The sequence below is a fragment of the Nelusetta ayraudi genome, unplaced genomic scaffold (assembly GCF_046127955.1).
Source record: "Nelusetta ayraudi isolate G7.1 ecotype Tasmania unplaced genomic scaffold, CSIRO-AGI_Nayr_v1 ptg000027l, whole genome shotgun sequence".
Classification (NCBI taxonomy): domain Eukaryota; kingdom Metazoa; phylum Chordata; class Actinopteri; order Tetraodontiformes; family Monacanthidae; genus Nelusetta; species Nelusetta ayraudi.
In genome coordinates, this window is record NW_027466077.1 from 6,159,459 (window position 1) to 6,179,553 (window position 20,095).

A 20,095-nucleotide genomic window follows, 5' to 3' on the forward strand; every position below is an offset into this window, starting at 1 on the left:
CTCTTCCTGTTATTTAATTCTAATTTTTCGGAGAAAGCGTGAAGCTCGACTGCGAAAAGTGAATGTTCTGGACCTTGTCAGCAGGGTTCAGTACTGGTCGTCCCGTCATGTTTGGCCAGGACAAACGCCCAGTCTTGCATGTTACATCATGTACCTCACGTGTGCTCCCACTTGGCCTTTTCCTGCCACCACCCATGAAAAAAAATAGTTAATGAGCATGTTCCTTCTGGAGCAAGTTCCACTGCAAGATGTTCACTTAGAAACTGAGTGAGGAAAAAAAATATATGGGTGTGTGTTTGTGTGTGTGTTTGTGTGTGTCTGTGTGTGTGTGTGCATGTGCATGTGTGTGTGTGTGTATATGTATGTATCTGAATGTATCTGTATATGTATGTGTGTGTATAAATGTATGTGTATATGTATCTATGATATTTATGTGTACATATATATCTATGTATTTGTATATATATATGTATATATATATATATATATATATATATATATATATATATATAAATATATATATATATATAGCTGTATATGTATGTATATGTGTTGATGTTGTATATACATACGTGTGTATACATAAATGTGTATATATAGATATGTGTCAATATATGTGTATAGATGTTTATATATAGACATATGTATGTATATATATATATATATGAATACAATTTTGATTTTTATGAGGAATGCAATGGAATAACAACATCCGTAGCCGCCAAAACAAGATGCTCAATAAAAAGGGCCTGGTGCCACTGGAAAAATGATGTAAACAACGTAATGCCAGATCAGCATGATAAATGTTTGTCATCTTAGGGGACTGGTCAGAAAAAGATGGTGGTGAGGGGGGGGGCTTTTGGCTTCTTGGTCAGTCGCTCTTCAGGCGCAAAGCACGTCCTTCTCTTCTGCTTGCCGAGTGTTTTTGGCAGCGGAGAGACTTCCAAGTTGCTGACAGTTAAATGTGCTGTGCAGGAACCCTCCCAATGTTTCTCCAATCAGCCCTCAATGAAAGGCAAACACATCACTCTAGATTTCCACCCCTTCCCTTGTTGAGCCTCGAGTCCTCCAAACCGTTAAATGGACACCAAACTCAACCCCCGACCTAAACAAATGTGGTCAAGAGTCGTGGTCGTGTTGCTATTAATATCCAGTGGGTCGTTTGGCAGCAGATAGCTGATATTTAAAGAGGAGGACGAGGCGGGATGGGGAGTGAGCAGTCTGCCAGCAAGACCTGATGCACGGAGGAAAATCTTTGCTTTGACTTGCCAAGTTGACTCTCTTCTGCAGTTTGCAGCTTAATATATACTTGCTGTGCAACTACAGAGCGGCTTTCCAGCTGTTTGGAATATTGGAGCCAAATCGGGGGGGGAAACAAAGTCGGGGATGATGAGCAGTGACTCAAGGCTAATTTCCTCACTTGTAACCTTTAATTTGCTCTGGAGAAACTTCAATTTTTCTCCATTACCAAGGATTATTTGGCTTTCATGATGGCGTGCAGGCATTTGAGACGGGATTGAAACGTATTCCGCAAAGCCCCCCGTCAGTGCTCGAGACATGGGACTGGCAACGCTGAAAGATTAATACAGACTTCACATATTGTTTATTACCCCCTAAAATCTTGCGCACTCCACGGTCCGCGTCGTGTTTGTTGTTGTAGTTCACGTTCACTCGGCGGGACTTGATTTCTCAGCCCGGCGTCCATCTCGCAGCTCACTTTTTTGCCCCTGCTCGCGGTTGAAAACACTCCCCGGCGCTGGGGACGGACGCAGTCTCTCAAGTGCAATGCAAACATTCCAAGTGATTTAGCCGAGGCAAAATTAAATTCCTCAAATGATTATTGCTCAAGTCTCTTTATTCCAACGCCCCCGACCCCCGTCCCCCCTCCCGTGCGCTCATAAAAGAGAAGACTTGCAGGTGCAGAAGGGCCATTCCTCGATGGTGCTATCACGTTTTGAAAGGGGGAGTTGTGTTCCCTGCTTTCTCAGTACTCTATTCCTGTCGTCCAGCGGAGCCCGAGCCAGATGGAAGAGTGGCGTTCCACCGCCGAGCGGTCCAATCCAAACATCTGCCTGGCAACGGCCCGGGGCCTTTTCGCCGAGACAAAACACAGGCCTGCTCTGTGCGATACCGTCACAAATGGTTTCTCTGTTCGATAGGGTATGGCTGCTGCACGCTGCGGCTGTCGGGGCGGGTGGGGGTGGGGGAGGCGGTGTTGGGGTTCAGGCTGAAATATGTGGGCTGCTGTGTTGGTTAAAGTGGGATTGGACGTGCCATCTCACTCGGGCTTCACCGAGTTAGCTTGTCCTTCCAAAAACAGACTTTTAACACGAGGAGCTCACCCTTCCAGACATGTATCTAGCACAGGCACGGGCAAACTAAAACCCGGGGGCCAAATGCGGCCCGTACGTCATAAAAATAGCCTGTATTTTGTAATTTCAATAAAGAGCTAAATACTATGGGGCTTCAAAGACACCAGGTCTGTTTGGTCCTGAAAAACACATTTACATATATTTGCGCCATTTGATGCAAATCTCCTCAGAATCTTAAAGCACTTAAACCTTATAGTCGTTACTTCGGTTTTTCCATTGTGTGAATGCAAAGTGCAGAAAACGTTGCTATCCTATGCACAAATACATAGATGTTGCATAGTTTAAAAAAGCAATGACTTAAAAAAAAATATTTAATTAAATAAATATGTCTTTTGATGCGCTTTGGCATGTGAAAAGCATTAAATCAGTTATTACTACAACAGGCGAGGGTAATCTACGGCCCGGGGGCCATATGCGGCCTGTTAAGCCTTTTAATCCGGCCCGCCGAAATTGAAGAATACACGTTCACAGATTCATGATCTATGACTGGACTGGCTGTTATTCTGAGTTGTGTTTTTGTTCCATCAATACAGTGGGCAGAGATGGAAGGCAGCTGAGAATAAAGTGTAGAAATTCTCTCTGGAAGTGGCCGGTATGGACAGGATCAGGAATGAGGACCTCAGAGAGATGGCACGGGACGGGAGAGAGGCCAGACTGAGATGGTTCGGACATGGACAGAAGAGGGACAGAGACTATATTGGGAGGAGGATGGAAGTGGCGGGCAGGAGGCCCTGGAGGAAGAGCCACGAGGAGATTTATGGATGCAGTGAAAGAGGACATGAAGTTAGTTAGTGCGAGAGAAGAAGATGTAGACAACAGGGTTAGATGGAGGCAGGCGATTGGCTGTGGCCAAGAGATGATACCATTTTGTCGTGTCTTTGGTTTCCTGGCTGAAACTGTGAAGCTGTAGTGTAATGTACAGTTTAAATAGAGAGATCATTCTGGCTGTTTACTATAGCCATGTTTCTAGAGTTGTTAAAAAGGTATAAATAAAAAATTCTGAAAGACAAAAGAACTGAGTTGCGAGTGATTGTTGTTGTTTTGAGTATGAAACACATCACAATTTACATCAATATAAATGCAATTTGAATCTCTACTTAGTGTCACGCTTTTATATTCAACCCCCACCAGTTAACACAAAAAACTATAGAAAAAAAAGCCTTTTTGGTCTGAAGTGCAATAATTTAACTTGAAACGCAGTCTCGCTTGGCCAGAGCAGTTGGAAACCCACGCTAGCTAGTGTGACTGTGGACATTCTGTGGCACTGACGTACCAGGCAGCCAGAGTGCAAAGAATGTTTTGTTATTAGTGGAAAAGCTCCTGTTATGAGGATTAATCTACAGCTTTGACTTTGATCTCCTGACTCACTCCAAGCGACTTTGGAGGGGAGTTGAGGCCAGCGCACATTACAGGCGTGCAGGCGCTCTCTCTACCTCTCTCTCTCTCTCAGTTGTACACACACACACACACACACACACACACACACACACACACACACACACACACACACACACACAGAACTAATGTCAATAGGAATTAGCATCAAGGCTGAAATCTTTCAAAACAAGTCTAAATAGTCACATTTTTGAGTGTTATTCAGTCACTTAATCTGATGAAATTCCTACACAATGCCTTTAATGAGAGTATTATGAAGGCAAGAAAAAGATAATCCGTGTGCAGGAGCCGAAACGTTCCTTCGTTTAATCCTGAGTGAGATCTGAAGGATTCTGTGGTTAAATTGAATGCATATTTACAGTAAAGAATAAAATATTAAATTGTTAAATCCACGTACACATGTGGTTTGGGGCTTAATCCGACCAAAAGGAACACAATCTCTGAATGCCAACGGCGCTCCGAGCTCTTAATACGATTTACGTTTGTAATATAGATGCCTGATTATATCCCAATCCCATGTGGTGGCAAGAGACAGGAAAATTTATGCTGTTGCTAATTTAGATTTAATGATTACCATGGTGTTAAGGGATTTATGATGCCCTGAAACATATCTGCAAACGCTGCAACAATGGTTCTAAAGCGCCACTCGGCTCTCAAGGGAGCTGCATATGTTGAAGGGAAAACATATCTTATAAAGCTGGCCAGTGTGAAAAACACAGCGTGTGTATTTTTAAACGTTCGGGAAGCTGTCAACACACAGAGACCGCCAAATGATTGCAATAACAAAATACACACTCAAGCACTTTTGCTTTCCCCGCACTAGCACTTCCTACTGAGGATTGTTTATTTATTATTGCTTGTGACCCTCATTCAATGCATCAGCTAGCGTAAAGGCCTCATCAATGTGGCGATGAGCTTTGGAACCGAATAAAATACTTGCGCTTGCTTCAGGTCACCATAAGCAGAGCTTTGTGAGCAAATGGAAGAATGCACTTGTGGTAGTTCACTTGAGACCTGCGTGGAATTCAGCGTACAATGGCTTCAAGTCGTTGTCAGCGGAATTGATAACCAACGATTCCAATAACCCATTGCATTCTGTTGTAGCCCTAGTTGGTATTTGTGCTATTTGCTTTAGCCATGGTTAAGGATGAGGCCTTTGGAATTGGCTCATAATGTGATCATGGTCATTTTTCACTTGTGCCAAGGGTGGGCAAACCAGTCCTATGGTTGCAACCAATCTATCCATCAATTCATCCAGAAAAAACAAACAATGTTCATGTGTCATGGATTCCTGTTTTCTTGTAAGCCATGGAGTAGTTGAGCATAGCTGCGAGGGTAAACAAATAGCTATATGATAGCTATATGATATAGTAAACAAATAGCTGATGGTTTTAGTTAAAGTGGGTCAGGGTTAGGGTTTGTGTTTAAAATGTGCAGCATCTAAAATCTGGCTTAATTTATGATTTTTTTTTTTAAAAAATGGTAAAAGCTTTACATACAGCCCTGAACATACAGTACAATGAAAGTAATCCCTATCCCTCCCCTATGAACGATTATTATATGTGTATAAGAATATACATGTCAGGTGTTGGTGGACTCAAATGCACGACAACCACTGATGCAGTTTAAGATGTTTATTGAAGCAGTCCAGGGTCGAGAACCTGTGCAAGCGGTGGGAGAGGCAGGCGAGATCGGCGTCGGGGACGGGCGGAGGTCGATAACAGCAAAAGGATCCAGACGGGGCAGACGAGGGACGTAGTCAGAGCCGAGCAGGGTCGTTACTGGGGAATCGGTCCGAGCACGAGGCGGCGGCAGGGTCGAAGACGGGCTGCTGTCAATCGGGGAACGAAGGAGCACAACAAGGAGACAGGCGCAGGATTACTGGTGCAAAGCAAAACAGATAATCTGGCAAGGGGGATCATGGGAGACTGGTTAATAAAGGCAGTGATAGGCGCAGATCGTTGGCTATCAAGATCACAGGCGCAGACTGTTAGCTTGGAGACCGTGACAATACATATAGCAAGGGTCTTGCTGCCAGTTAACTGCCATCTTGCACCGCCATATTTCCAAGGAAGCCCGGTGTGGACAGTCCAAGCCGACTGACAACACGTTTTGTATTTAGGGTGAACGGTCGCATCTTCGAATAAACCAACGAAGAAGAAGGTGAACGAGGTATCCAGGTTTGTGCTAACAGGCCACTGTAGTTCACTGGCAAGCTTGGGAGAGGGAATGCACGGTGTCCCTCTGGGAACTAGCGCGAAAGTCCGCTGCAATCTAAAATGTAATGTTGTTGTTTCTTCTTAAAAATCTAAAAATATGAAACATTTACTCTTTAAGTTTTTAGTTTGATTTATTTCACACATAACATGAAATACAGCACATGCTGCAGACAGATGTTACAGTAGATACATGCGCATCAATATTTGAAACACATTTTCTTTCACTGTTATAAATATAAAACTTTTCTCCCAGGTGACTTTTTGGCTCCACTGCAAGCATGCAATTTATAAAAGATGACTATTGGTATTTAAGATGTTGTAAATGTGCACTCCTATTCCACCTTGGAAAGAAGCTCTTACAAAAGTATAATTACATAAAACAAACAAAACAGGTGGAAATTGAAAACAGTTCTTAGAGCGCCCTACCACAGGCCAATTGTCCCCACAGACAAACAGGCCCACAAACACAAATTGCGCACAATGAATCACCTGCAAAACATGCGATGAGCACGCACATTGTGTCGTGAACACATACAAACAACCAAAAAGACACATACACAAGGCTGGAATGACCCACTTGCGTTTCGCTTTGTTTACTCCACTGAGAGGTTTTTTTTGTTTTTTTGTTTTTTTTAGATTAAAAAAAGTTGAAAAGGGACTTAATTTAGGAACTGAACAATTACGCCAGTTTTGTTGTCTCACACACACAGTCAGACAAGGGAAGAGCTTTGATGTCACTCTTACTTAACCCTGTTGTGCGTCCCTCGTGCCGCCTTTAGATCTGGGGACAGTTTAGCCCACGGTGGTGAGTCTGTAGTGGCATGTTGTGTTTGTTTGTGTCTGACTGACCTCCCAAGGCCTTGAGAGACTCGGATTCCACCACATCTGCGGTCCCCGACAATTTCTCAACCGGGGTCAGTGGAAATTTTATGTAACAGCCACGCTTGTCCAGTGTTTTCAAAACACGGCGCTTCTTCCCCCCGCATGTGTTTGCGTGGCTGACCCATTTCAGTGGGAAGCGTCAAGCTGTTTCTGTTGTAAGTTGCATAACTCTATTATACACTTAGCCAGTGAATGCAAACAAAAAAAGATCAGTTGGGCTCGCCAGTCAACAGATCGCGCCAGGGCCTGAATCCTCGGAGACGGTCGGCTTTCTTAGAAAGCACCGTGCTTCAAAGTGTCTCTTGAGTGCTTATTTTCTTCCGCTCTGGATTCTTGCAACACATGGTTTTATTTCAGAAGACACATCCCAAGGTGAGATCTCCAGTCGTCACTGATCGTCATGCTGTAATCTTTTGCTGTCTTTTTATATGCTTTTTCTCAATGTTTTTGGCGGAAACATTCTCAGTTGAGTCCAACACAAAATGTCCGACAAAATGTTGTCGATGAACTAACTGCGCTTACTAATAGTTCCTGACTGATTAACTGCAGGGCCAAATTTGTATCATGAAGGACCCAAAATCAAGAGTTGATTCTATGTGTTCTGTGTCTCTAGGAGCTTGAAGAAAGTCTACCTGATTCTTTCAAGGTCCAGTGTGCAACATTTTGAAGGAAGCCTGGTATTCAAGGTAGCCCATCTGACAGTGCGTTTCATAGTTACGGCACTGTCAGGTGGGCTACCTTAAAAAATGGCAGCACAAGATGGCAGCCAACTAGCAGCAAGACCCTTATTGCTCTATGTATGTTCTCATATATACAGTATGCAGTTCTAAGGGTCGGAAAACCAAATGGCTTTTATTGTACTGCGAGTATACACTTTTATGAATCCATTTTTGGGCAGTATGTGAATCTTTCACCAATAGAAACATAATAACTCAAGTCAAATTTCACACACTGGACCTTTAAGTCACCTGTACTGGGGAGACCTTATTTTGATGACCAAAAACCATGATGCTTGGCCTCGAAATGAGATACTTATGTGATGCTCCAAGTTTACTCAAAGATTTCACCATATTTAAAGTGTGCCACGTCCTTATGGATAGGGCTTTTCCCATTATTTTATAAAATTTCCATTACTTTACATACCGAAAAGAAATCCAGGACATAAAAACAGGACGTATCGTGGTCACCCGCGTCTGTCCAATGTTAATACTTCAAATCAGCAGGCACTATCAGCATCTAGTTTGTTGGGGCGGGGGATGGGGTCACTTGCTGACTGCTGATGTTGAATGTACAGGCCAAAGCCTGCACAGCAAAAGAAAGAGGAAGAGATTTATCTGTTGTATCTGTTAGAATGGTCACATAGAAAACTCTTTTCAAAAACACTAGTTAGCTCATTTAGTGCTGAACAGTGAAAAATGTGCACTCACAGCCCAGTTCTCCTTTCTGATCCCAATCGACAAATAGAACGGACATCCCCGGATGCTTGGTGCTGACTGAATTGTCATTGACAGAAAAACATGACAACACAGGAAAAAATACAAAAGAGGGACATATTTCCTCTGCAGTTTTAAATTTTAGATTTGTCATTAAGTGAAAAAAAAAGAAAAAAAGTGTGTTATATGTTCCAGGTACACATGATCCAGCTGCAATGCAACAACTGTCATCCTGCAGTGCTATGATATTGCATATAGCCTCTTTAAATGTCCTTAGGGCCGTCTTCTCAGGGAGGAGAACGCGTGACTTCCTGACCAAGTTATCCATTGCCTCGAAAACATGACAGATATTTGCAAATAGCTGGAATAACTGAAACAAAACTGAAACATGCAAGTAATTGGACAGCGTGACGGCAACCTGCGTTCGCACCGAGATTTTCTTTCATTTTCTTGGCTCGCTTCGGTTCACCTTGGACGGCGAACGTCTGAAAAGAGCAGAGGCCCGGGAGGACCAACGAGAGGCCCATGTGAAATTGTGATCTTGCACGTCATTGCATTGCGCACTGTAACGAGAACAAGAACTGCGGGGACTTTTACAGATGTCGGGGACGTTCTGCCAAGTTCGGCAACAGAATGTAAACACTCGTGATTGTTGGTGCTGTTCGTCGATGCACTGTGTGTTTTGTTACTCCGGAGTACCGAGGGGTGTTGCTTGTGTCAACAGCGGCATACGCAGAGCGCCGATTCTGGAAATAGCCCACACCTTTGACCTATTTACAGAGCACACTTTTCCTTGAAAGCTCAGCAAAAGTACATGTGCCCTGAGCTAATGCACAGTTATGTACAGGCTCACGGGGGTGGGGGGGTGGGGGGAGAGCTTAGACATGTTTGCGAGCTGGCTGCTCAAAAGCAATCGTGTGTGTGTGTGTGCAGAAGTCCTGAGGCTGCGTCACGAACACCGGGTTCAAATAGATCCACCTTGCAGAGCGCCCCCCCCCCCTCCACCGCGTCGTGCTGTCAGCTCCGGAGCGTGTCCACACGCCGCGGGTCTAAAAGCAGATAAGGTGAAGGGCTGAGTTGACCAACGAGTGGGTGAAATCCGATCCGGTGAATGGCCACTGGATGATTGATAGGCGGAGGGGGAGGTGGGGAGGTGGGGGTGTCAATGATTATCCACTTTTGACCTCTTGAGAAGTTGCAACCATGCAAGACCTAGAACGGGCAATGGGCAAACCAAGGCCCCGGGGGCCATATGCGGCCCGTTGAACTTTTCAATCCGGCCCACCGAAGTTTAAATTTGTAATAAAAAAATTCTTTCAGTGTTTTAAGAGTCATTTCAATAAAGAGCTAAATGCCGTGGGGCTTTGCAGACACATTTTGTTGGATCGCTGTATATTTCTTGATTGACATTATAGCACACGTTTCCTACAACCCAGCCTCACTCCGTGCCGTCTAACAGAGTGAGACTGTGTTGACGGAGTGAGACTGTGTTGGTTTTCTACATATCCCATTTTCTCCTCCAATGAGGTGGCTCACCAAAACAATTCATCCACCTGCTGCTGCTCCAGACCCCTCTGTCAAATTTTAGAACCCACTGTGGCCCAGCAATCAAAAAGTTTGCCCACCCATGACCTAGAATGTGCACCGTGTGTCCACAGGAGCTGAAGAACTGTACTCACTTTTCATTGTTCCAGTAATGTTTAACTTCTTTTATCGCTTTTGGCTTCATTGACCAGATTCTGAAAAAACACCCCCCCCCCAAAAAAAAAACAAAAAACCTGTTTGGCAAATCTAAAGCGCCTTCCTCGAGTTTACAAGTTTTCACTTCTAAAATATACTCGCAGTTTGAAGAAAAAAAGTTCTAATGTCGTCAAATGACGTCCCCGCCGTGGCGCCTCCACACCTCTTTACTGTCTGTCACGCACTTGACAAATATGCGCGACGAGATCCGACATAAAGAATATTTGCTGCAGGCTACAGCGCATGAATAGTACACGCCGAACACCTGCAGCAGTGACACCAGATGGATGGATGGCAGTGACGCGCGTGACACTTTAACACACACACACACACACACACACACACACCCCTCCCTCCCTCCGCTCAGAAGGTGAAAGTCAGGGCTTGCACACGCTGCAAAAAGTCTCTAATCTGAGCAGTGGGTCTAAAAATAATAAAATAATCAGTGAATAAAATTCAAGGATTAAAGAACGTCGGGTCTTCACTTTTTAATCGTGGACTTTTGTGAAATTACCACGCATAGAACAACCACTAAAAAAAAAAAAAAAAAAGTTTAAAGTCTACAAAAAATACACAGCTTCAGCTTCCTGCTTAAACCGTCCACGTGGTTGATAAGGGAGAGGAAGAGAACTAGACTAAATCAGCTATGATTCATTGGTTTGTTTAAAGAAAGAAAGAAAGAAAGAAAGAAGCTCATTTTTTGCAGCGCGCCGCTTCGGTCAGGGCGGAGCGACGCGAGGAGTTTTCCTTCGGAGAGCGTAAACTCAACGCGTGTGCGCGCCTTTGCGTGAGGGAGGCGGTAGGTGGAGTGTGTGTGTGTGTGTGTGTGTGTGTGTGTGTGTGTGTGCGTGCGTGCGTGCGCGCGCGCGCGGAGGAACAAGAGATCGAGGAGAGGGAGAGAGTCAGCTGGTGGGAAAAGTGCAGGCTGAACGCGTGCGCGTGCGTGCGAGGGAGTTGCGCGTTTGTGCGCAAGGCGAGGGGGGTGGGGGTGTTGGGGTCTGCGGGGGGAGGTGGAGGGGGGCTGAGGGAAGAGGTGAAGAAGACAGAGCTGCGGACAGACTTTTTTTTTCTCTCTCTCTCTCTTTTGGTTTGAGAGAGAGAGAGAGAGAGAGAGAGAGAGAGAGAGAGAGAGAGAACACTTTTTGCTCCGAGCGCCGAGCGAGCGAGGACGGTCGAGGCGCGCCGCCGGCTGCTCCCTGCCGTCGTGCACCCTCCACCCCACCCCACCCCACCCCCCGGAACACGACCGTCTGCGCCGCCGCGTCCTGCTCCCTGCTCCCCTCCACCTCCACCTCCTCTTCCACCTCCTCCTCCTCCTCCCCCGGTCAGCGCGCTTCTCCTCTTTCTCCTTCTTATTTGTTCGGAAAAGTAGCGTAGCCCGCATGTTGCTCGGCTCGCTGTCAAACTGTCCTCCTGCCGGCGCGCACGCACGCACGCACGCACGCACGCACCTCGAGGGAGTTTCTATTTTTTTGCATCAAGAAAGCGGACCTGAGTGAGTTTGTTGTTGTTTGCCTTTGAAATGCTGTTGTTGAGTTGCCTTTCAACTTACTCACGAGTCAAGTTCTGTCAAGCAACTGCAGCTTTTGTGTTGTGTTGTGTTGTGTTGTGTTGTGTTGTAGCATGCATAGGAATGACCAGTTGCACTGTTTAGTTGTTGTTTTGGGGTGATATTTACACTGCAACCCAGTGCATTGATGACACTGTTGCTTCACCTGTGTGTGTGTGTGTGTGTGTGTGTGTGTGTGTTTGCAGTGATTCCTCTTTCACTTCTCTGTCAATCTGGGCTTGCGGTCACTTTTTGCAGCGCAGAGAGAAGCTGCATCCAGGTGGACGACCGGCCGGCCAGCCCAGAGTGTGTATGTGTGTGAGTGCGTGTTTGTGTACGCACGTGGGTGTGTGTTGATGTTCCGTCATAAAGCTCCATTATCTGCGGCCGGGGCCGATCTGCTTCCTCTATCTGCGCAGACTTGAGGTCAGTGCAGTGAGTGTTTTACATGCAGACTGATACTGTTTAAGCAGCAGGTGCAGATGAAGAACCTTCTCTGCAAAGCTGTTGCTCAAGCCCCGGGGAATCGCACATGGATGCGACCAAACCCCACAAGAGACGCGCGCACTGGCACGTGTGACGTTATTAAATCCCCACCCGGCCCGTTTTCATTGTCTATCTGCTCGTATGAGCGCCGCCGGGCCGCGGAATTGCTCCCCTTCTCTGCGGGAGGAAATAGAAATGTCAGCAAATGTCAAGCTGCTGGAGATTTGGCTCCGCGTCCAGGCTTATTAGGCGCCGGCCTCGGCTCCCCGCTGCCCCCGCAGTTGGATTGGATTGTTGGAAAAAGCCAAACGTAAGAGCGAAGCGCGATGGTGGCGAACGCTGACTGCAGAATAAATATGACAGAGGGGAAGGAGGAGGAAGAGAAAGAAAAAGGTTTGTCTCAGCGATGTCTGCACACCCTCTCTCGTCTTGATGGACATTCTCTTTGGCTAAAGATAGCAGAGCAACCACCCACCGCCCCCCCGCCCCCCCCCAGTGGAAGCGGTAATTAGCGGGGTGAAGGGGGGAAAAAAGAAGAAGAGGGAGAGGAGGATCGGCAGGAGGAAGAGTTATCGTTTGGACTGTCTGATATCAGTTATGTAATAATCTGTACAGTGGAGACCTGCTGCGAGGGAGAGTGGAGGGGAAGCATTGAGAGGAGCTGTTTAGCAAGAGGTGTGTGTGTGTGTGTGTGTGTGTGTGTGTGTGTGTGTGTGTGTGTGTGTGTGTGTGTGTGTGTGTGTGTGTGTGTGTGTGTATGTATGTGTATGTGTGTGTGTCTCTCTCTCTCTCTCTCTCTCTCTCTGTTAGGGCTGATCCTTTGCTGCCAGTCATGATACTTACAGCAGTTTCTTCTGCTTTCCATGATGACTCACAAGCTGCATTCCCATTACACCTAGAATAGTGTTGTTAAAACTATCAATCTATCGATTGAATATTGATATTGAAAACTAAGAATGGTTCAATATGACTTTTCCATTGTATCGATACGGTATATCGATGCGCGACGTACTTCAGTGCAATCTCCACCCCCCCTCGACAAAACTTCCATGGTTGCTGGTATTGAAAACCGTATCGAAAATCTCCCCCCCTCCCCCCCCCAAATATCATAGTGAAGTCTGAAATCCAGTATCGTGATAACACTACCCTAGAATTGTGCAAAACCTACAGTAAATATCGCAATAAAAAACTGGTAATGGGAACACCTAAACTTTGAATAACAAAATATGGCTAAAAGGTTTTTACACTCTCATGAGGTGGTTTTCTAGACGTATCCATATAGAGGTATATCGCAGAAGTGTAACAGAAACACTTTTTTTGCATTTACACGTCACCGGACGTGGCGTACAGGGTCACGTGGCCAGTTCACTTCGAATAGCTACTACAAAAAGCGCAAAATGTTTTGTACCTCCATCCTCCTCAACGTGGAGACACGGGGCGAGCAGATGCACGTTACACCATTCAATGGAAATGCCTGCAAAAATCGCAATTGTACTTTGTAGAGATTTTCGAAACATCACTTTTACTTTGCGATAAACTGTAATGGAAACGGAGCTGCAGTCTCACAGAGCAGCAGCGAGGCTGTCGCAGCGTTTGGTGGTGATCCACCAACCCGGACGCTTTCCAGGAATTTTTGTCCGCAGCCCGTTTGTGCGTCACGTCCAGCGGTTCAACGACGCCCTGGCGAGGAATCGTTGTCCCCCCCTCTAATTAAAAAAACACGACTTCCCGGCCGTCCCTGTCAGCAGATAGTGCTGCCTGCCATATGTAGCGGCAATGGCCGACTCCTATTTCTAGGTCCTGCAGCCTCCCTCCTTCCCTCCCTCCTTCCTTCCCTCCCCTACTTTTGCCTCCCCCCAGCTCTCTGCAGGTGTTGAGTGGTCATGTGTTGCAGGCTTCGGGGGGGGGGGCTTATTTAGTCTTAAGCCCCAGGCTTTGTTTGGGGAGTGACTTGCGTGCCTGTGTGTGTGTGTGTGTGTGTGTCGTACACAATGGCCGTGTTTACGTTGGATTTAGCGTGCACGTGTTTGTCCATGCATGCGCATTCATTCCCAAGGAGAAGTTTGTTTTTCGTTTTTTTTTTTCTTTTTAGGCAGGAAGAGGAGTTGAGGGTACATGACTGTATCCATAGCCAGTGCCTGCAAACTGGATGAATCTTTAACGTGCACCTGGAATGGGCACTTAAAAACTCCCATATTTCACCCCTTTTCCATACATACACACGTATAGATGTGTGTACACATATACACTACTGGTGAATAGTTTGGACACATCTTCTCATGCAATTCTACTCTACTATTCTATTCTGTTCGACTCTGTAGATCTCCAGAAAAAAGCATGTTTTGCATTCTGTTTGCAGCATTCTGCTAAAAATGACGCTTTGTTGTCCCCTCTACAAGGGGAATCAGGCAAAATCTATGTTTGTGAAACAAGCAAAGTGTTTCACTTCTCTTTGGAGAGTTCACTTCCATACTAGGGACACCTATTATGGATGGCAAACATCAACATTTTGCACAGAAGTGGCCCTTTAATTCTCTTACATTGTGGGTGTCCCTTCCTGTTTATTCCCCTCCTTACCTTTCAGTCATCTAACACAGAGGTGTTTCCCTCATTTCTGCATCTCAGGGTGCTGATCTCGCCAGAAGCTGTCACACACACTCGAGGCGACGTTGAGAGCACACCATGGCCTTAGCAGGATGTCCTGATTACTTCCTACACCACTCCAACTACCAGGTAAGCAACTCTCTTGTGTACTCATGTTGTCAAGAGCGCATTATCGTAAAAGGAAAGCAATTCTGAGAGGACAAAAAAAAAATATCACAAGCACCCATCTGTGTTTGCTGAGCACAATGCAAATGTTAGCGCATTGGCCCGTCTGTTTGCCAAGTAGTTTGAGCTGCTTATGATTATTATAATGTCAGCGTGGGTCATTCAATCTCGTGAATTAGACTCTTTGTATGGTTTTGCTGGCAACCAGTCACTAGTTGTGTTATTCAATTGAATGCAACCTGTGACAGGCCATAGAGCTACTGTGAGCATTTGACAGCTTCATTTGCCAGTTAGCCTTTTTGCATCTCGATGAACAACCAAAACAACAACGACTCAAGTGTGAGACATCTCATTTTGAGTGAGAGACAGCCTCCAGACACCTGTTTGCTAAGCAGCAATATATAGCATGTAGTATAACCTTGGTAGAAATGTGTTCCTTTTGCCAATCAGTGTGCATTCATGAACGTTTTTAATGGTGGCTCAGTTTATATTAAAACAAATATCGGCTTCTTCAATCCAAAGATTAAAAATGCTTGAAGATAAACAAAAAAAGCAGTGGATCTGAAGGGGTAGAGTGATCCCTAACTCAGTCCTTCCACCATTTACCACTGGCCGCTTTGTGAAAGCAGGCTAAGGCGGCTATTTTGTCATCTACTCGACTGTTGTCTTCTGTTGTGCTTTACATTGAAGCCTGTGGCCTGTAGCTGGTTGGGTTTGTGGTGAAATGTCAATTTTTTTTGTCATACCAGTCCTCAGACGGCTTTTTAAGTTGTAACTATTGACACTTGGAACACTGCACTCTTCAGTTTGGAATTGCCTTTAGGCGAACAATGTGCTGGTTCGACGTGCGAATGAGAAATTAGGCGACTCGAAAAGTGGCCATTCTCCTTCGTGTGTTGTTTTCTATTGACGTATGTACAATGCGCGCGATTGTGCTCGCTCCACATAGAATCTGGTCTCGCTGGGTGAAATATGGCACCTCCGCAACACAACGGGCCCGCCGCTCCCGCTATCCGGCTCCTGCAAAATGAGCTCTTTGTTTTCCCTGCTTGGATTTTCCTCCCTTTTCAACCCTGCACTAACCTAAAGAATTTGGCTAAAAAGCATTGGCCGGGGCTAAAAATAGAGAGTTAAACAAACAACAATTGCAAACAGTGGGCTCTGTTGTGCGCCCGGCTCTGAAAGCATGGGGCGGCCGGCGTGACGTCCTTTGTTGGATCAATGGGACGTCGGAGCTGACGTCGCCCTCAGCTGCCTCCCCACCCTCCCAGAGCCCCCCACCCCTCTTAGTAAATGTACAAGAATGCAGCTCCCTGTTAACTCCAACCGTGGGACCCAACGATCCCCCGCCGAGCTGATGTGAAGTTGGACTGGCTCACGTTAGCTTCCAGGAAGGGATTTTTTTTTTTTTTTTTTTTTGCAGCAGGAAGGCTGCGGTGGTGAATAGTGAATCGAATCCCCTCAGAAGACGACATTCCTGCAGCCTGCATCGAGCAGCGAAGAGGAGAGAAAAGCACAGAGTTTGATCGTTATATAGGCGAGAGAAGTGGGTCACGGCGGTGCTGTGTGAGCGTGCGTTATGTAAAAGCCTCGCGCCAGTTGACATGACACAGCATGGCAACGGGTGCATGCACGCGCACGTGCACGCGCCAACGACCCTATAGAGTTCTCTCCGTAGGCAGGCGGCTGCGGGTTTTTCGCCTGGTGTGTATGGATGAGGTGCAAATGAGCCGTCCGCTCTGCATACTTACATAACACGTAGCACATAAGGCCAGGCATGTTTGGAGATCTGGGCGCTGGTCCAGGCCTGCGTGTGTGTGTGTGTGTGTGTGTGTGTGTGTGTGTGTGTGTGTGTGTGTGTGTGTGTGTGTGTGTGTGTGTGTGTGTGTGTGTGTGTGTGTGTGAGTGTGAGATAGTGAGAACCTTGGACGGGGGCCAGGGATGTCTCGGAGAGAGCAGCGGTCTTCTCTCGTTTTTCTCTCGCTCCTTCTCTCCCTCTCACTCTCTCTCCGGCGTCTTTGTACGTACATACGGGACCGTGGACCTTTAATGTTTTCCGCGAACTGTCCGATGTTACACCAAAGACACTTTGGCGAAACGTCGTCCACAGTTTGCCTCTTTTTTTTTTTCAAACAGTGCGCTAAAACTCACAGAAAAAGTAGAGAGCGCTGACGCCTCACTGATACCCCTGCAGCAACCCCCTGATTGCTAATTGCTAAATGTTATGCCACTGTGTTGTAGATATCCTCATATCCTTGAAAATGTTCTTGACTTTTTGAATCTGGTTTTCGTCCTCTCCCTAAAGTCGATGAAGGAAGCATTCTTTTGCAGGAGGCTGTAAATGAAAATATACTTTTTCTGGTGCTTTTAGAGTTCCTGTAGGTAATAAATCTTGCGAGTTTGCCTCACCGAAGTCCAGCGTGACAAATCAATCTCTGAAAGTTGATGCAACGAGGCTTTGATGTGCACGCTCTCGAGCTGCAAAGCTCAGGAAAGCGCCGACTGTATTTCCCTGACAGTTCTATGAGAGCTGCGCTGCAGCGGCGCAGCTCTCGTTTTATTCCACCAGGTCAGAGGTCAGCGGCTCCGCGCAGCGGTCCCCACCTTAATTTGCATGTTGGGTTTCACGCTCGAGCTTTCAAGGAAAAATTTCCTCGAAGTCGAGGCCGCAGGCCACGGGGTGAAAGCGAGCAGGGCTACTTTCACGCGAGAGGGCTGGGTGAAAAAAGCAGGCGCAGGGCGGCCGCGTCACGCCGATCAGCGCTTCAGGTGCAGGCTATCCCCGACAAATCCTCCCCCGTTCGTTTTTTGGAGAAACCAAATGAACGCGAGGAGGCTGTGAAATCCGCGAAAAGGCGCAGGAAATGGGCCCTGCAGCGGGGATGCAGAATCAAAGCGAGAGGAGACGTCGGCGGCGAAAGCCGGGGGGGTTTTCAGGCAAGAAGAAATTTAATTTGGGAGGATCCGTCTGAGGGTGTTTTTCTTCTTCTTCTTCTTCTTTCTTAGCAGAGGGCTGCAGTTTATTTGTTTGAACCTGCACAGGTTACATCTGTGCATTAGCATATAGGTCAAGGGTGGAGGCAGTTTGGGCGTGGGTGAGGTGTCAGGTTCAGCAGAGTGGAGCACAAAGGTGTTCCTGCACCCGACTGTTGTTAGAAACGCTGATCTCAAGCGGCACCAGACTGGCTTATTATTGTTTTTTCTTTTTTCAGTTTTTTCTTTTTTCCGTGTGTGAATGGGCAGCCGGTACGAGGCGAGCTGGGAAATAGGATAGCAGGCCAGCTGACGGTCGGTCCGTGCTTGTGTCACTGCTCCTGCGCGGCTTACGAGAGGACGGGATACTGAGGCCGTCGCTCTGTTATCTGACTTGGGTTTGTCGAGAAAGTTAAGCCGGGACCTGAAAATGGGGTGAGGAAGGCTGAGGAATCAAACCTCCCCTCACCCCCATGGAAGTGTTTGACTGTGTAAGCGCTGAGGCCGTCAATCAATGTGTGCACACTTCAGTCCAGGTTTGTCATGTTGACGCACAGTTTCTCTCCAGGTTGAAACAAAAACTCACCCGACAACGGCGGGGCAAGGGCAACACCCAGTCACTGATGATGCAACTTATACAGTGATTTTGCTTTCATGGATAATTGCATTTTGTACAGATGTGATTGCATTTGGGAATGCATGGTAAAGTGCTCACTGTGACGTAACTGAATACAAAATAGGAGCATTTTTTTGAGAAAAAGGAGTAAATAATGTTGTTGATTGAACAATGTGGTTTAAATGATGTTAGTTTATTATGGAATATTACAAAAAATACATACAGTATATGTAACAAATTTTCTTTTTTGCTTGCTAATAATTAGCATTTGGGTTTATAAAAAGTGCAGGTCTGCTTGTAAAGGGGTAGGTCATCTGGCACCAACAGATTTCTATCGCTGCTTTGCTCATATGAGGGAGACGTGACCTCAAGCTGGACTTCAGGAAATGGGCAATAACCAACGATATATATGTGTATATATATATATATATATATATATATATATATATATATATATATATAACAATCTTACACAATGTCGTGGAGAAAAGACGCCTCTGCACACGAACACTCCCACACACTCTCTCAAGATCCGCAACGTCAAGTATGTCGCCTTTCACGTTGGCTGTCAAACAAAAAGCTTCCAAGTTCCAGTTGGTGATCGGCAGCAGAAATGTCCAGCGCACCATCTTGCAGAGTCAGAGAAAGTGCAGCGCTGGAACTCACAATGAGGATTTTATGGGGAATGTGGCCATTAAAGCCAAAGTTTTTTTTTCTTCTTTTTTTTTTTTCTTGCTCGCTCGCACAAGCGCTGCCAAGGGGAGGAGGGGTATTTTCCCTGGCTTGTGCTTTGGGGCTATACATTAACGTGTGGCGCTGGCGGGCATGAGGTACCAGAAGTGGGTCACCCGTCCCGCCTCTTTGCGCGCGCAGATAGAGCCGTCCCAAATGGTGCTGACGGTGCTGAAAGAGAAAGAGATCAAACAAACGCAGGCGGCCCCAGTGCTGTAATGTTTAACCATAATGTGAAAGTTCACCCAGTGAAGCTTCGCCGGCTATTAAACCGAGTCGTCCATATGCGGCTGATTGTCGTTTTATCTGGCGGGCCGACTTATCTGTTCGCTGTCGAAGGTTTCGGAACGTATTGACTTTCCAAAACCGAGAGTTGCAATCACCGGCTCATTTACAGGGGAAACCGGCTGCACGTGTGCCTTTTCTCACACCTGCATCCCCCATCGAGTGAAAAAAAATAATTTTTTTGTCGGTTTTATTGTTTTTTTTATTTCATCTGCGCAAACGTGCAAAGATTTTCAGAGACCTTCCCTCCCGCCCAGCCCCCCCCCGCACGACTCGTCTCGGCCTCGGCCGAGCGAGTTACACCCTCGCTCGTCCAAAGTTAGTCGTCCCTCGCTGGAGCTCGCAGACGTTCTTTGTCAGCAGCGCACGAGGGCCCTGCAGCCAAGAGTCCTTGCTTGGAAAGCTTTTGGCTGCTCCCTCTCACCGCTCTAAATCTTACTCTGGGCATTTATGGATGTTTTCGAAGCACCGTGGGGGGAAAGCTGCGAGTGTGTGTGTGTGTGTGTGTGTGTGTGTGTTTGTGTGCGTGTGTGCGCGCACGAGTTTAGTGCGCGCACACACGCACGACAGGACCCATAACCTCGTCCCGCCCCCCGCTCCCCACCGCCCGAAACCGAGAGCTGTTCCTGGAAGCCGCGCTTCCG

At 46.5% G+C, this 20,095-nt stretch overlaps 1 protein-coding gene across 4 annotated transcripts in view; it reads left to right on the forward strand.

The window, feature by feature from the left end:
- The first annotated feature begins 7,085 nt into the window (after positions 1–7,085).
- LOC142890984 (growth factor receptor-bound protein 10-like) overlaps positions 7,086–20,095 on the forward strand; it is a 54,627-nt gene continuing 41,617 nt past the window's right edge. Inside the window, exons 1-2 of one of the 4 annotated variants that reach the window (XM_076030373.1) lie at positions 7,086–7,240; positions 14,702–14,809. In XM_076030373.1, the coding sequence (XP_075886488.1) occupies positions 14,759–14,809 (51 nt within the window). In that variant the 5' untranslated portion in view covers positions 7,086–7,240; positions 14,702–14,758. Of the gene's footprint in view, positions 7,241–11,294; positions 11,537–11,881; positions 12,017–12,734; positions 12,754–14,701; positions 14,810–20,095 lie in introns of those variants that run through there. The other 3 variants (XM_076030371.1, XM_076030372.1, XM_076030374.1) reach the window with 3 other exon arrangements.